This window comes from Oenanthe melanoleuca, chromosome 18, assembly GCF_029582105.1.
Source record: "Oenanthe melanoleuca isolate GR-GAL-2019-014 chromosome 18, OMel1.0, whole genome shotgun sequence".
NCBI lineage: Eukaryota > Metazoa > Chordata > Aves > Passeriformes > Muscicapidae > Oenanthe > Oenanthe melanoleuca.
The window spans coordinates 7,675,815-7,692,153 of NC_079351.1; the positions used below are offsets into that span (position 1 = coordinate 7,675,815).

Sequence of the window (16,339 nt, forward strand, 5' to 3'; positions counted from 1 at the left end):
CATGGATAAATGAGAAAAGCAGAATCTGAACACAAAAATGGGTTCTGCTGCTCCTGGATGAGAAGTGCTGATGGAAAAGCTCATGAGTGCCACCAGCAGAGAGCAGAGGGGTGACCACACAGGAGGGGTTTGCCTGGCTGTACACAGCATTCTCATTCAAAATCAAACTCCTTCCATCAAATACCTTCACAGATTTAACAATATATATATATATTTAGTATCCCCTGCATAAAAGAAAAATACACATTATTTCAACAGCCAAGAAAAAACTGCAATTTATTTAAGTTTCAAAGAATCTTCGTACTCTTGAAAGCAACTTTCGGTGCATGTTCTTTTAACAATCACATTCTATGAGGAGAATAAACATTAAAAGCCACAATTGTTGGTTTTCTTTTTAATCTCAGAGTTACAGACATCTTTAATTCAAAAGGAAAGGCAAAAAAAAAAAAAAAAAAAAAAAAAAGCCCCTAAAAACAAAACCCACCTGTCCCCCCCCCCCCAACCCCTCCAACAGAAATTTTCATTCCCAATTTGAAAATATCAGGAGTTTTTCTACAACTCAATGCTAAACTTCAGCATGGAAAATTGTATGTAAACACGCACATACACACATACATATTTTATATAAGTGTGTGTGTGTATATATATATAAAATATATATGTAGGAGGCGTGTAATGGCAATGAGATGCAATTACTCTGAGGAAAGGTTATTCAGCTAAATACACTACTAAAACTTGAGGAAAAAAAAAAAAACAAAACAAGTCTTGAACCCAGTTTGTGCATAGTTCATGATCCTCTATAAAACCAGCTTTTGTTAATTTGCAATCTTGCAGGACCCTTTAAATCTGATAAAACCATTAAAAAGCTAATCTTCCAAAAAAAAAAAAAAATAATGTAATGCACAAGTTTCCTGATCCAAGCAGGCAGGGAGCACAATGTTCATATAATTTTTAAAACATACTTGAAGTGTATGTTATTCCATTGTCTTTCTTCCTTTCAAAACAATCAAAAACATTGATCTTTTTTTAAACATAAAGCGATTTTTTAATATATAAAGCACTCTTCAAACATCTATTTCTTTTGAGTCCATTATTTGGTAAATATGTAACTGCTACACATTAGATTAGGTATTTTCTTCTTTCTTACTGTCTTTTTTTTTAATTTTATTTTGTTTTTTAATAATATCTTCAGTGCTAGGAGTTGGGTTTTAAAAATACATGAAATGGTGTGGAGTTGCTCCTCGGGAAACCCGGCTTTCCTGAGACATCTTCCACCATGTGCAAGATAGTGATCACAAAGTTTTCGCCACTTTGACGAAGAGGAGGAAAACAACAACAAAAATAGTACACAGCAATGGCCAAAGAAAAGGATAATACAACAACACTGTTCAATCCCAGAGCTCTGAAGTAGCATATCTTCATTCTGAAAATAGTTTTCTTTACGATGGAAGTCTTTTTTTTTTTTTTTTTTTTTTTTTTTGTTTTTTCTCTTTTTTTTTTTTTTTTTTTTTTTTTTTTTTAAATTCCTTTTTTTATTTTAAAGTTTGAAGGAGAAAAAAAGGTCTGTAAACAGGTGGGAGCCAAAACTCCTGGCTCCTCCAAAAGCAGTCAAAACTTATGTCCAAGTGCTTGTTTCTGTTCCTGCTTGCAAGGGAACTATCAACTCTTTACAATTATCTATGGCCACAGTTCAACAAGAGTATTTTTTTTTTTTTAAACTTTATATTCCGAATGGAAAAATGGTGCAATACTCCGGTAATAATTTCTTGCATTAGTCCACAATAAAAAGCTGCTAAAGGTAGATATACATATTATTCTCCAGAGATACACACTGTAATTTTTTAAATGCAATAAGAGTCCTTGAGTAAACATTTACACGTGAATTGTCGCCGGCCCCTTCTATCAGTTTCTTTCCTTGTTTTTTTTTTTGTTTTTTTTTTTTGTTTTTTTTTTGTTTTTTTGTTTTTTTCTGTATTTTAACCATTACAGGATTAGCTACAAGAAGGGCTGCGGACACTCAGTGCAAAGTTAGAAGCTAATAACAATTAAACATTTGACCAATGAGCAAATAAAAAGCATATACTGAACCAAAGGATAAAACTTCACACGTTGAGTTAAACCACACGTGGGCACACACACACACAGGCACACACACACACACACACACACACTCACATCTGTCCCAACAAAAACATAGAGTCTGAACTTTAAAAAAAAAATTCTTAGAGCCTGTTTTTTGTGTACTGATGCTGACCTGGAAGTGTAATAATTCAACTTAGAAAGTGTTCACATTTTGTTATTGGCCTGCTGGATTCAAGTATTTGCATGTTGATATGGTTTGTTGCTTTTTTTTAAAGTTTTTTTTTTGTTTCTTTGTTGATTTTTTTTATTCTTTTTTTTTTTTTTTTTACTTTTTTATATTTTTTGGGATTAAAAAAAATGACATGAAAAAGTAATGAAACAAGGGTAATGTGCATAGGCAGATCCATGGGAGTAGTGGACACAGAGATACCCCAACCCTGCCCTCCCTCCCCCCCTCTCAACCTGTACAGTCCAGAGTTGCCACTGGGATTCGTCACTTTTCTGTACCAATGGTAAAATATCACACTTCACCCTTTCTGATTATTGGGTCCGCCTCTGTAATGTGCATAATAGTCACAGGCTCATTTAAATAGGCTTTCATTTCCCCTTCCCACCCTCCCCAGTTGATAAAATAACCCTTTCCAGCCCAAATTCTGAAAAGTGCCCTTCATGATAGACCTATTCTAAGCAGCTTTTATACTTGGTTTTGAAAAATCACCATACAAACATAAAAAGACGACATAGAACAAACAAAAAAAAAAAGCCATGAAAAAAGTAAAACCTGTCATTAGCATGTGACACTGACCAAAGGAGCCCATACTGTTTCAGGAACAGTTCACAAGGACTTCTGCAGTTTCAGATTCGATATTGGACAGAGGTACTAAGGAGGGCTGCCAGTCTCATGGGTTAAAGCTGGATTCTTCATCAAGCCCGGGACTGGAAAGGGTTACCATTTTTTTTCTTTTTTTTTTTTTAATTTTTTTTTTTTTTTAATTTTTTGTTTTCCTTTAGTGCTGATGATTGTTATTTCCATTCTGTTTGCTCGTCTCCTAGATGGACTCCCCGCTGAGCAGATCCCCCGGCAGGAGGGTGTTGAGGGGCGTGGGGCTCCCGATGACTCTGCCGTCGTCGGCGCTGGGGGGTCCCCAAAGGCTGCTGGAGTACTGGGGCACCCCCCCCCAGAGCAGGTCGCTGCTGCCCTTGCCCCCCAGGCACGGGGGGTTCCAGTGGCCGGCGTCGGGGCGCACCAGCCCGTGGGAGCTGCCCGAGGAGCCCAGGCGGCTGGGGGTGGATCCAGTGTTGGACTGCCAGCTGGAGGTGGGCGGCAGCGCCTGCCCCTGCGCCAGGAACCGGTTCACTTCCTCCTCGCCGGCAAACTCCGCCAGGATCGTCGTGTTGCCCAGCACACACCTGGGGGGGCAAGCACATGTGAGCTATGGGGGGCTGTCCTAGTGACCATGGAGATGTGCCCAAAGGGATGGATTCTGTCACCATCTGCTGAAACCAGCTGGGGCAGTGACCCTTATCTCTGTGGGAGATATCCTCTGCTAATGGGCCATCTTTAAACCAGCTGGCGCAGTGATTCTTATCTCCATGGCACATATTATCTGCTAATGGGCCATCTTTAAAACCAGCTGGGGCAGTGGTCCTTGTTTCCATGGGAGATATCCTCTGCTAATGGGCCATCTGCTGAAACCAGGTGGGGCAGTGATTCTTATCTCTGTGGAGATATCCTCTGCTAATGGGCCACTGTTAAGATGGGGCAATGTTCTTTATCTTTTCCAAGACCCACCCTCCCTCCAGGAGATATCTCCTGTTAATGGCCATTGAGTCCCACTGCATGACTGATAAAATTCCATCATCCCACTGGGAGATGCTCCACCCAGGGGGAGGAGCCAAGCCTTTCCTACCCAGTAAAAACTGAGATTTGGAACACCAAAGCTGCCCTTACCCACTGGTTTCCAGAGGACAAGAGCTACCAGACCTTTCTACAGGATCACTGCTTCAACAAGAGCACTTCATCTGCACTGCTACCACCACCCTGAGTATGGGGTGTCAGGTTGTATTCTGACTCTATCAGTGGTTTATTTTTTTTCTTTTGTACTATTGCATGTATTTTATTTTTCCCCTTTTTTCCTATTAAATTGTACTTCTGACTCGGGAGTCTCTCACTGGTTTTGATTTCAAAACCATTACAGGTGCAAAGGTGTTGGATCCCAGAAAGCTCAAAGCACAGACCCCCTGGAGAACACTGCTTTTGACTTGAGGCCTTGGAGAAATTTTAACGATGGAGTTAAAGTGATGGGTATGTAGTTAAATAGAAGTGTGTGATTTCAAATGGTGAAGGGTTTTAAATTTGAATTTTTGTACTATAGCAATGGGTATGGGACAAGATGGAGGATTTTGGGTGGTGTCTCTTTTTGGTGCTCATCTTCACACATATGGAGATCACCTCCTCTAACTGACACATCCTGGAACCTCAATTCCCTTCAGGAATAAGGACAGAAGCTCTCCAACCAAATGATGCTCCCACTGCCTCAGTATTTTCATTATGCTCATGTTATAACTGGTTGATAAAGGGAATTGCTTTCCAACTCTAATACCCAAGTAATCCTCCTGAAACATCACTCTCTGTATTCTCCATCTTGATTTTACCACTCCAATTCTCCAGCCTTTATGCCAATTAGTCCCCTGGATTTCAAAACTCCTAAAAAGCAGATTTTGTTGTCATATACTTCTCTCATAACTCCTTTAAAAAGGTGACCACCATGAACACATTCCTTATTTAGCATTGTTTTACCCTCTCTGTTTCTCTCTGAAGCTAAAACTTTGTCCTGTGCTCTCCCTGAGCTTCCTTTGGAATCCTTATCACATCTTACAAATTCTTTGTTGCCTTACAGATGACAAGTCCTAATTGAGGATGATGGTTATGCTGAATAAAGTTTTGTAATGCCCTCTTATTCAGTATTGACCCCCAGTTAACTTTTTTCTCTCTCACTAGATAATCTTGAAAATCAAGATTGAAGAAACTAGTGATCAGCTGTGGCTAAGAAAACATTTTCTGGGCTTTGTAACAAAAGAAAGAGGGAGCAGAAACATACATGTGCAGAGACTTCTGGGCCTTGGCTGCTTCCTCCTTGGAACTGTATCGGACCACAGCATTCCCTTGGGTCAGGTTCAAGTGGAATGTGATGAGAGGGCCGTGCTGCAAACACAGTGTCCGCAGTGTGGAGCCATCGATCTGGGGGAGGCAAGGGCAGCAAAGGTTACCTGTGCTACTCTGATCTTACCTTAAATGCTTCATTAACAAGTGTTTAAAAGCTAAAGAGTGAAAAAGAAGTACTTAATTACACACTCATTGCTCTCTGCATTGAGGGAGACATCCTGTCTTTTTAAGAATTCCCTTCTGTACAGTGAACAAATTTTCCCAATTTAGGTTATGCAAATTATATTTATCATTAGATGTCCACAGAAATCCAGAAGTAAGTCAAAGGGAAAACACACTACATAATTGTAATTAATTTTTTCCCAAGATTAATTTGGATGTCTGCATCCAAGGCTTTGTGGTTTGTGTTTGTCCTTTGGAATGACACCATGAAGGACAAGTAGAGGATGTGAGACAGATGAGAGGAACCCAAAAACCCACAGGAAAATCAGATTTTACATATCTGTGTTTTACTACATCATTCACCTCCAAACTTACACACACAGAAATGGTTCCCACTGAATGACTAATTACAGGCTTGAAAGTTCATATTTGATTTGACAGCACTTTGAAACCTAACAAATTCCCTGTAGAAGACAGCTACTTGTAATAAATGCAGAATAATTATTCTTCTTTCAAATGAATCAAATGGCCAAGGCCTGTAAATGCTGTTCTCATCATCTGTTAAATGCAAGTGTCTTTTCCTGCCCAGTTTTGTACAATTCCACTTACCTGGGGGGTGAGGTTCCGAAGAACCAGCCAGCTGCTTGTTCTCCCTGAGCTGTCAGTACTCCATGCAGAACCTGCAACACAAATTCCACAACAAAACATTTGATCATGGTCTCTGGAGAGCACCTTACAGGCAAATTTATCTGGAATCACAACACTCTAACAAGCCTCAGTGCTGCTGAAAACAAATCCTACAGCAGTTTCCTCACATCTTGATTTACTGCCTCTCTTGGAAGGAAAGGCTGCTGAATGAAAAGCTGCTCTTGCTACATTTCAAAGATCTGTGGCATTTTTCATACTCCCAGAGTAACTATTAGGGAAATAACAGATGCAGGTATGGCACTGCAACAAACTGGATCCTCAGGATGCACTAGAATTAATCTGGAAGACACATTTCAAAAGCAGATCTGAGCAGTCCAAGCTCAGATTGCTGCTTCCTAATAAAGATTTTTATAGCACTGCAGCACTCTGCTCTCTTGCCAATGACAGATTAATGTGCATGACTTATTCAAAACAGGTATTTCTGCACTGACAATGTCCTGATTGAAGATACAAGGACATAACCAACAAAACCTGCTCTAACAACCTCAGCCTGGTGCTTTACAGTAAGAAGCTGTACAAGCTTGATATTTATGAGTGGCATTTGAGAATCACAGTGGATCCTGTGGGTGCTCCAGAGAGAATCCTGGGAGCAGCTTTATCTGCCCTTCCAGGTGGGGGTTTGGTGAAGAAACAACCAAAATAAATAGCAGGAAGAAGGAAGAACATTTAATTCTCAACTTAGTGTACGCAGACTATTAAAACAGCTTTATAAAATAGCAGTAATACCTGCATATATATTTATATTTATATAGATAGAGATATCTAAATATTGGTATGTATACATAGCCAGATCCATGGCTTCTCATATTTGTATCAAAGCAAACAAAAACATATAAAAAAGGGGCCTGCATGAAAAATTGCAGGTATTCCCTGAGGGCCCTGCAATGCTATCAGGTCCTAAATGCTTCACATCCATGTGTCCATATTAAATTCCACGTGCTCCTCTTGAAGTCTTAGATCATGCCACAGAACAGGACACATATTTTAAAGACATTTTTAGAAATTAAGAAACTGGGGGAAAAACATTCTAGTTGGGAGTTAAACAAATTAGGCAACTCCTGTGTAAAATCACTAACATGACCAGTTAAAAGATGCTGCATTTACAACTTATTACACATGAAATAAAGAGACAGGAGATGCATCCCCAGAGCAGAACCACTGCAGCTGTGTTAGAGCTCTGGTTTCTGCAGAAATGCAGAGCAGAGCAAACAATGGTGAGAAGAAGGCAGAAGAGAGCTGTGAGTACCAGAGGAGTAAGAAGAGCTGGTCCAGCCCAGGGGACTGGCACCCCACGTGGAGGATGGCTTGGTGTTGGTTAAGCCTGGAGGAGGTCTTGTTGGAGCTGTAGTGTTTCTGGGAACCTTCCAGAGTTCGTGGGACAGAGAGGCTTGGGTGTGAGAGATTGGGCCAGAGGACCACGTGGACTTGATGTCTGACAGTTTACCTGCAACACAAAAAGAGAACATTTGGGCATTCTTCACCAATGGGTATCATGGGCTACATCCTCCCAGCTTCTCAGTAGGAAAACAACAATTTTCTGCACCATGCAGTGCTATAAATCAAATATTCCTTGAACCCACTCAAACCACTGTTTACAATTTCTAGTACTTTTGTGTTTAGTGAACCTCACACTACCTGCTACATACAAATTCCATGTTGAAAATCTATTGCTTTGTTTTCTTGTAAGAGATGATACATGGAAAAAAGTCCAGAAAATGAATGTAGGTATTTGGTGAAATCTGATTTCACCAAAATAATAATGAAACACTTCAAGATTGGCTCTCTCAAAGGTTTAGCAGGACTTTAACACTTTTTCTTGCACAACTCATTTTACCTAATATAAAGAATTCAGTATACCCATATGTTCTTCTGATGCATTATTAAAATTCTAAAGATCAAAGAGCAACAAAAACTTTATTTCTGAATATTTGAAGTAACCTACACTCTTTTTTCCAAGTATCTTTGAGAAAAACTAAGTCTTTAGAAGATAACACCACACCACAATCTGTCAGTCTTTGCTTGTTCTTTCCCTGATCAGTTTTCAACTCCTACTGCTGTTCCTGCCATTTCGAAGCTTTATAAAATAACACAAACCCAAGAAGAGCAGACACAGTATAGCATTCAGAGGGGTAGACTGAATTATTTAAATAATGGATAATGAAACAAATCTTTATTCACCTTTAGACTTACACATCCCTGCCTTTCCTCCTGATACCAACACTTGCTGTGCAATTGGAGCCCAATTTCCCTGTCACAGCCCAGTCCTGCTGTTACCAACACTGGAGGGCTGGAATGGACTGAAAGGGACACAATCCTGCATCTTCTGCCCCAGCAAATGATGCTGTGACTGTGGTGCTCTAATGCTTTAATGCTGATTGCAGAGAACAAGAAAATATTTGGTCTGACAAAGCCCAAGATGCAAAGATCTTGTGAGTTTTTATAAAACCAGAATTGGCAGATTTAAGTTTATACTGGATCAGTGCTTTAAGACATCAGGCAGGCACTGAGTAATTCTATGAGTCCCAAAGCCAAATTTACCACTTGCAAAATTACAGACTCAGTTATATACACACACATTCCCCCAACTGCCTCAATTTATCTAAATTGTTTAACTCAATTATTTCATATTGAATCATAACAATTTAAGCAAAAGGGCAACCACTCTTCCATCTTCTGGCAAATTGTAGCAAGAAAAATAATTTGACAATGACAATGAGGACATTAATGAGTGTAAAATGGTGAGAGGAGAGGAGCAAGTCTGAGTTTGAGAGCTCAGCCTGTGATGGGACACCCAATACAGGCACAGCACCACAGGCCAGGTGCTGCTATGTCACTACTTCTCAGGAAAACATTAGATGAAACTGCAAAACCAAAAACAAACAAAAAGGGCAGCAAATAAAGCAGAAATGTATGGCAGATAAAGAAAAGCAAGCCATTCCTTAGTTTTCCTTTCACTGGAGGAAAACATCCCAAACAAGTCCTTTTTTTTAGCATTCTGCAGCCTGACCCAGAGGCTGCACCTTCAGAGAAGTGGGGAGGTTTCAGTGGATCAGAATTTTCTTATCTAATCCATCTATACAGCCCAACACAATTTTAGAATGGGACAAAGTGCATACTTAGATAGCCACTTTGCAAGCAAAGTTTCTGTGTTATGCAAAAAGAAGCTCCAGAATTTAGAGCTCAGTTAATAAAATGAGATAATTATTTAGCTCACCTACAAGCCAGCCATACAGGGGAGCATCAGGCTTTGGCTTGACTATTAAAGGACACTGAAGAGCCCCAAACCCAATCCCCCAGAGCCATGCAAAAAGCACCCCCTGGAGGTACCACTGAAGCTTCTCACTTTTAACAGCGAGTTAACACAAATTTCACATCAGCTCCTCCTGGAAGGGTCTGTTCCTGCTGAGGCCCTGGACAGTGCTCCTCCCCACAAAGATCTCCATGCCAAGACTGACACCAAGTGGAACAAATCCATTTGTCCTCAGCACAATCCCAGGCACACCATCCACCAGTCCCCACCGCAGAGCTGCCAGGAGAGCTGCCACCTAGCTCAGGGCACACTTCTGCCTGGGGCAGCACTCCTGTCAGCACTGGCCAGCACTCCCTAGGGCCTTTTCCTGGGCATGCACGAGCTGTGGAAGCAGAAAGGCCGTACCTGCAATGCTAGGTGCAGATGCAATGCTGCTGAAAGAGCTACTGTAGCCGGAGGCACTAAGCGGCCAGGCACTCGATGAAGGCAGCGTGGCATTCTGAGATGATGTTGGGGATGACCCTGCAGAACCAGCAGAGAAGCAACTAAGAAAGATGGGCATAATGATGTTTGGTGTGACACAAGCAAATCTATTATGTGCAAGTACAAACCATGCAAGGCATTCTCCTTAATTAGCCTGGTCTCTGAAGTCTAGGAATGAAATGTTACTGGAAGAGTGATAAAGTGAGGCTGAAGTCTTTAGAAGGAAGAGGAGAAAGCTGGCACAGGAACAGTTGTAGTGCAGAAGGTAAATTCTGCAATTCCTTTAAGATACATGACCCAAAAAATCAGTGCTAAAGTGATTAGTCTCAGAGGAACAGGCTTCATTTATAAAGGTCCTCTGCCAGCTGACTTAGGCAATGGCAACTGCAGATGAGCAGATGTGTATGATAAACTAACCTCTTACCATGGGTGATCTGTCCTAAATTACTCAAGGTAAACACTTCCCCTACATTCTAATGCCCAAAAGTATCTTTAAATTCTTGCAAGCTTTCAGTAAAAGCAAAGATATATTTCAGCAATCTCTTCTCAAACTGATAACATAAATGAAATAGCACAAAACCTCAGTAAATCATTTACTATCTGAGCAGCTATCTAAGCATACCTACAATTTCCTTATTGGCAGCAAATGAAAGAAACTGAACATAAAATCAAAAATCTTCATTGCAAAGACCAGGAGAGCTGGAAGTATTCTCTCTAGCCACCAACAGAATCAAGTGTGTATCCTGGGTGACTTATCATTCCTGACACACAGAGATGGGCTGTGATACTGAAGCATCTCTAAAGGACTCATAAAAAATAGGTGAGCTCTGTAGCAAAGAGCACTGGGTTGAGATAGAAGGGAGGAAGTAAAGGACAATCTCATTCCTCACAGCTCAGTAAAAAAAACCAGCTTTGTTTACAACTGGAACAGCAACCAACCAAATTTTACCTTACCCACAGTCCCTGTGCTGCAAGGGACACCAAAACAGACTTCAGTTTCAAGTGACAGAACTCTGTATCAGCCCTGTCTGGAAATAATCTATTCCCCAGGCAGGAACTATGAAATTATAGCAGATTCAAAGGCCCACAGTGCTGAAAATGATCCTGATTCCTTGTGGCTACAACTCTCAGCTCATAGAAGCTGACCCTCCAAAGCTTCATTAGCAAACAGAGCAAAGCAAAAATCGATCCAAAAGCTTCAATTTTGCCTGTTTTTAAGTGCACAGGGCAAGGACAGCACACCCTACAGCCTGACCCTCTAACTGGGGAGCAGCTCTGTCAGCACAAGCTCTGTGCTTCAGGCTGCAGTTATACAAACAGAAAGAAACAGATTCTGAAACTACTGCTTTTATTAAAATTCTATTATTACCAAAATAAATAGCTAATGAGGGAAAGAAGCACACACTGACCCCCACAGGCACTGCTTTTCATAAGGTCTGACCTCTTGAGGGCCTGTTTAATTCTGCAAAGACCATCCCTGCTGACACTCTCTAAGGAGGGGAGTTATTTCTTCATTCCACAGGCAGATTATGCAGCAACAGAGCTAATATTCCTTCTCTAAAGCAGCAGGACCTGTAGTGGATATTCTCTGATTTTACAGGTACAGCTCTGTAGGTTTAGGTTTCTGACCTGGGGAGTATTTCTGGGATACACTGTACCTAAAGTGTCACTGAATTACATCCTACAGCTTTTCTTTTTATAACTTCAAACCTGCCCATCCCCTTGGAAGCACTTTGGAGTCATTAGAAGTTAATCCAACCTTACTCATTACCCAAATACTTCACGTTTCAGATGAAAGAAAAGCTGCTTCCTGCTAAGAGCCAACCACAATCACTGCAGGCAGTCAGCACTGGGTTCCTGTCCCTCATGGTTCACATCCCTTGCCTGAGGTAACAAGCCCAGAGCTGGACCCCCACTTCAAGGATAGCCTTGATTTGCAATCTGTGCTGGTATCACAGATGTAACAATTAAAACAAACCCCACATTTTTACTCCTGACAGGTCCTTCTGGACAGCCTGATTGTGCTATTCCTGTGCCAACTGCAGTGCTCTGACAGAGTGCAGATAAATTGGCTATTTTGGCTCTCAGACCACAATTAACCAAGCCACCTTTCCCTTGATCAACTTCCAGCACATGAAGCTAACAAGTAGCACAGTCACACAATGCTTTCTTGTTTTAGAAAATTCCCTTTTTATTCTGAAGTAAGCACTGCCAAGACAAAAGGAATGGAAATAGCACTGGGAAATATTAGTTTACTAGTCAATTCCAAATTTTTTTTCTTTTATGGTTTTGGAGATAAAACAGTTCTCATTTATTTTGCTTATTGATCTTCTAACAAAGCCACAATTAATTAGTATACTAGAAGCCTGCTGCCTCAGCAACAACTGTGGAATTTTATATTGAGTCTTTTGAGAGTTTCACAAAGTGTATGGAGGAGAGTGGGCAGTGGAGAGCAAAATCTTGTTCAAAATCATGTGATACAGGTCAAAAAAATTTACAGTGACCACAGAAGTTTAAATTACATCTCACAACCTTTTCCAATATAAAAATATTTACATTCTCACAGAAAATAAGAAATGTCTTAATCCCTTCTTTCAAAACAATTATTTCTGGATATTCAGTGACAGTTCCGAGCAGAAGCATTATTAGATTAGGATCACATGCAGAAAATAAGTTATATCTGTAACAAATGATGTCAACCTTTTCTTGGAAGGGCAAAGAAAGTATGCAGAGATGTGGAAGCCACTTGTGTGTTTACCTCCACTCTTGAGCAGATAGCGATTCACATCCTGGATGGTGGTGTTTATGGTAGGCCCAGTAGGAACACTGCCAGGAGTAACATCAGGGTCATTTTCAGGATCAATATTCTGCAGTCCTTTCCATGGCACTCCTGGGTGAAACTCTGTTTCAAACACAATCCAAAGGGAAGTGTGTGTGAAGTCATAATCCTCCAAAGCTCCTGTGCATCAGCAGGACTCAACAAACCCACCCAACCAGGTTTTAGGGACATCAGCCCAACAGCAAGGCTTTGGATTGTGTTACCTGGTGGCCAGTTGATGCTGGAGCCATTGGAAATCTTATCACTATCAGATTTGGCACGTGACCAGCTGTGAGGAACAGCTACAGGTGGGCTGGCAGGAGACTCACTGTTCTGGATCAGATCATAGCGGCCGTAGGAGTCATCGAGGGAGGACTTGCCTGGAGGACCAATGCTCAAACCTCCAGGGATAGCACCTGCAAGCAGTGAAATGGGGATGTGGGTATGGAACTTCATCAGGATATAGTTAATTTTTTTTTTCTTTCTGTATTACAAAGATAAAAAGAAAACTAAAATGCAAACACAGTAAGCCAAGCTTAACAGCATTGGGATTAGAGCTGAGAGACACTGCTGGTACAATCTAGACACTCAAGTTAAAGAATTCTGCATTAAATTCCTGCCAAAAAGAGACTAAATAATTCAAATCATCACACTGATGGTAAATAGGAGCTTGCTGAGACAGCATACCAAGGAATATCCCTCATCTCATCCTTCCCTAGGCATTCAGTGCTGACAGGATGGATGATTCGAAATGGCTGTTCTCATGTTCCTACAAACTATCAAACAACAATTTGGCATCAGCAGTGCAGCTACTTGCAGAATAAAAAACTGCTGTAGAAGAAATAATTCATGCTGCTCATAATAAAATCCAGGATATAATAAAGTTAACAGAGCCCTATGTTCTAAGAGAACAAATTTGGTACAGGAAATAAAGAAATAACTGGCTCAGGATACTGGAGGCGTTAGGGATAAAGTTCAAACAGATTAGCAATCACTTCTGGAAAAGTAAGAAATTTTTGCCCCTAGCTCTAGGCTGAGTAACTATGTAAACCATCATACTTTTGTTCTGGGAAAGGTTGATGATACTGGAAAAACTGTGGGAGAAAGCCAGTGTAAAGTTTTTTTGGATTGAAGGCATACAGGTCTGGAATAAGGGGAAGATTGTGGGACTTGTTTTGTAACACTAAAGGCTTGTTTTACTTGAACTCCATCATCCCAGCAACAAAATTCAATAAATGAAAAAAAAAAAACAAACATTCCTACACTGCATGAATGGAGTGACAGCTGCATGCCCTTCATTGCAGAAATCAACTATAAAATTTCACAAGCTCAGAGGTGCTCAGTAGCAACCATTTGTGAGCGCTTACACCAAAAAGGAACATGAGAGAAATAATTCCAGTTGCACTGTGGCTGGAATGAGCAAAAGCCAGGCTGCAGGGGGTGCAGGGGACATGAATTACCGTGCTTGCTGGAGTTCTGGTCAAGAGAAGAAGCAGCACTAGACAGATTATCCATTGAGTTGGGGTGTGTCCACTGAGGAAGGCGAGACTGGGACTGAGAAGTGTCCTTCACTGACAAACCACCAGTAATGTCCATGTTATTTACATTCATGTTCGGGTTCAGTCCAGCTGGGGGGAAAGAGATCCTTAGCTATCCATCATATACTGAGGGGTTGAAAAACAGGCTTTGAAATCTGGCCACAGGAATTACTCAACACTGATTTTCAGATATCTCTATGCACATGATCATGAACTTTTGCTTTTATGGAACACCAATAGAACTCCCATGAATTCAGAAAAAGTTAAAACCTTGCTAAAAAGTGGAAGAAACAAGATGTAGGGATAATATATTACAGCTGTCAGTGTTTCTACTTGCAGTCTCTTCACTTGGCTCAGAAGAATGCACTGGAATGCTGTGTTTAAACCAGTTTGCACCATTCCATGGCTAAGCCAAAATACTCCCAATGTCTCCCCAGCACCCCCCCCACGATGTCTGCCACTTCATTTTGCTAAAAATTCCTCAAAAAAGGAACCAATTAAAGGTCAGAAAAACAGCTGCTGTTCATCAGATCAGGTTCTGCTCTAACTGGGCTTCTATTTTATATACACAGAACAAAATCACCCAGACTGTTATTTAGGGAATAATTTTGACATGCTTCTGTGGCATGAATCTGGGTCTTTTTTTGAAATATAATCCTGAATGTTAGCAGATCACAAAAAGCTGAGATATTGTAAGAACCTCTCAGACTTAGGCCTTTAATTCACAAATTTTTTTGCCTTCTGATGCTCCCAGCCACAACAGCAGTCAGAATTACCTTCTTAACTGCTGCTGGCAGATAAAGCTTGGCAATACTATTGTACCCAGCATAAAGAGAGTCACAAAGAGATTAAATTAATTCCTTTATGTCATAAAGGAAGTCTGCAGCATACATCAAACAACCAGACAGCAAACAAGTCTAAAAGGTTGCTCTGTTCACTCTGTATCCAGGCCCAGCCAATTATTTTTACTTCAATCATATTTGACAGATCTATGTCTAAATCTACCAAAAATGCTGGTGAAGAAGATTTCAGGAACTTTCCAGATAACTTATTCCAGCACTCTACTCTGTTTAAACCAAGTGATCCTTAATGTCTAACCAGATCTCCTTTTATGCAACTCAAGTTTATTACCTCTTGCATTAGGAAATGCAAAACATATTCCTAGCTCTCCTTTATGCTTTTGAAGATTCTTTTAAGTATCTTAAATCTTTTCTTTAGACTACTGAGCAGAGGATTTAATTTTTTCCTTAACAGTTGTGTTTTTGAAACATTTAATCACCTGCACTACAATCTTTCTGCATTCCTTCAAACTGATCCACGTATTTCTTGAAATACACTGACCAAAACTGATGCCTCACCAGTGCTGAACAGAGCAGAAAGATGACTTTGGATAACTTTTTCCCAGATGATATTCCTGTTTATCAATATGACATTTTTCTATTTTACAACATGATGCTGCTAATTTATAAAATAGCAACATATATAAGTAGTTAATTAGGCAAATCTTCTGTTCTGATGTTTGTAGGCAGAACACAGGTGAGCAGATACAGCTGCCACATAGGCATGATTTTGTCATTTCAGTGCCATTTAATAAATCTTTATCTGTATTGTTACACTGTGGAGCAAAATACTGAGATGTGCATCAAGGAGAGTGGAGCTGCTGTGGCAGGACACTCACCAAGAGGGTAAGGAGCAAAGGTGTTCGGTGAAGACTGTTGCTCTTTGGTCTGCAGGTCAGGAAGGCCGGGAGCCTGGGGATGGGGTGAAAAGCTATCCATGGCTGATTTGCCTGCAGAGGGGTGCAAAGATAGATGTGGAGGGGGAGGCTGCTGCTTCATAAGCAGGGCCTGGGCCAGCTGGCGCTGGTGCTGCTGGATCTGCTGCTGCATGTTATTGATTGTACGTGCAACCTGCAGGGAGAACAACAAACAACTGTCAGTGCTGACACAAAACACTGCATTTCTCCACAGTGAAATACCAGTGTTATTATCCTTACAAATACAAACTGGCTGCATAAAGGGCTGGAGAGCTTTCCCCCAGCCAGGCTGTGATCAGCTTTAGCACTCAGCACCTCCCCTGTCCAGCACCCAAGCCATGCACTGCATTCCTGATTTAAGGATGCTCTAGCTGCT

General features: G+C 40.8%; 1 protein-coding gene across 12 annotated transcripts in view; it reads right to left on the minus strand.

Annotated features, from left to right (window-relative positions):
- Positions 1 to 246: 246 nt before the first annotated feature.
- The window catches only part of TNRC6C (trinucleotide repeat containing adaptor 6C), a 98,046-nt gene continuing 81,953 nt past the window's right edge, over positions 247 to 16,339 (minus strand). For 9 of the 12 annotated variants that reach the window (XM_056505684.1, XM_056505681.1, XM_056505677.1 and 6 more), the window contains 9 exons: positions 15,886 to 16,117; positions 14,130 to 14,297; positions 12,894 to 13,085; positions 12,610 to 12,753; positions 9,774 to 9,890; positions 7,365 to 7,562; positions 6,020 to 6,090; positions 5,184 to 5,323; positions 2,358 to 3,492 (listed from right to left, as the gene is read on the minus strand). In XM_056505684.1, the coding sequence (XP_056361659.1) occupies positions 3,132 to 3,492; positions 5,184 to 5,323; positions 6,020 to 6,090; positions 7,365 to 7,562; positions 9,774 to 9,890; positions 12,610 to 12,753; positions 12,894 to 13,085; positions 14,130 to 14,297; positions 15,886 to 16,117 (1,623 nt within the window). In that variant the 3' untranslated portion in view covers positions 2,358 to 3,131. Of the gene's footprint in view, positions 3,493 to 5,183; positions 5,324 to 6,019; positions 6,091 to 7,364; positions 7,563 to 9,773; positions 9,891 to 12,609; positions 12,754 to 12,893; positions 13,086 to 14,129; positions 14,298 to 15,885; positions 16,118 to 16,339 lie in introns of all 12 variants that reach the window. The other 3 variants (XM_056505686.1, XM_056505685.1, XM_056505682.1) reach the window with 2 other exon arrangements.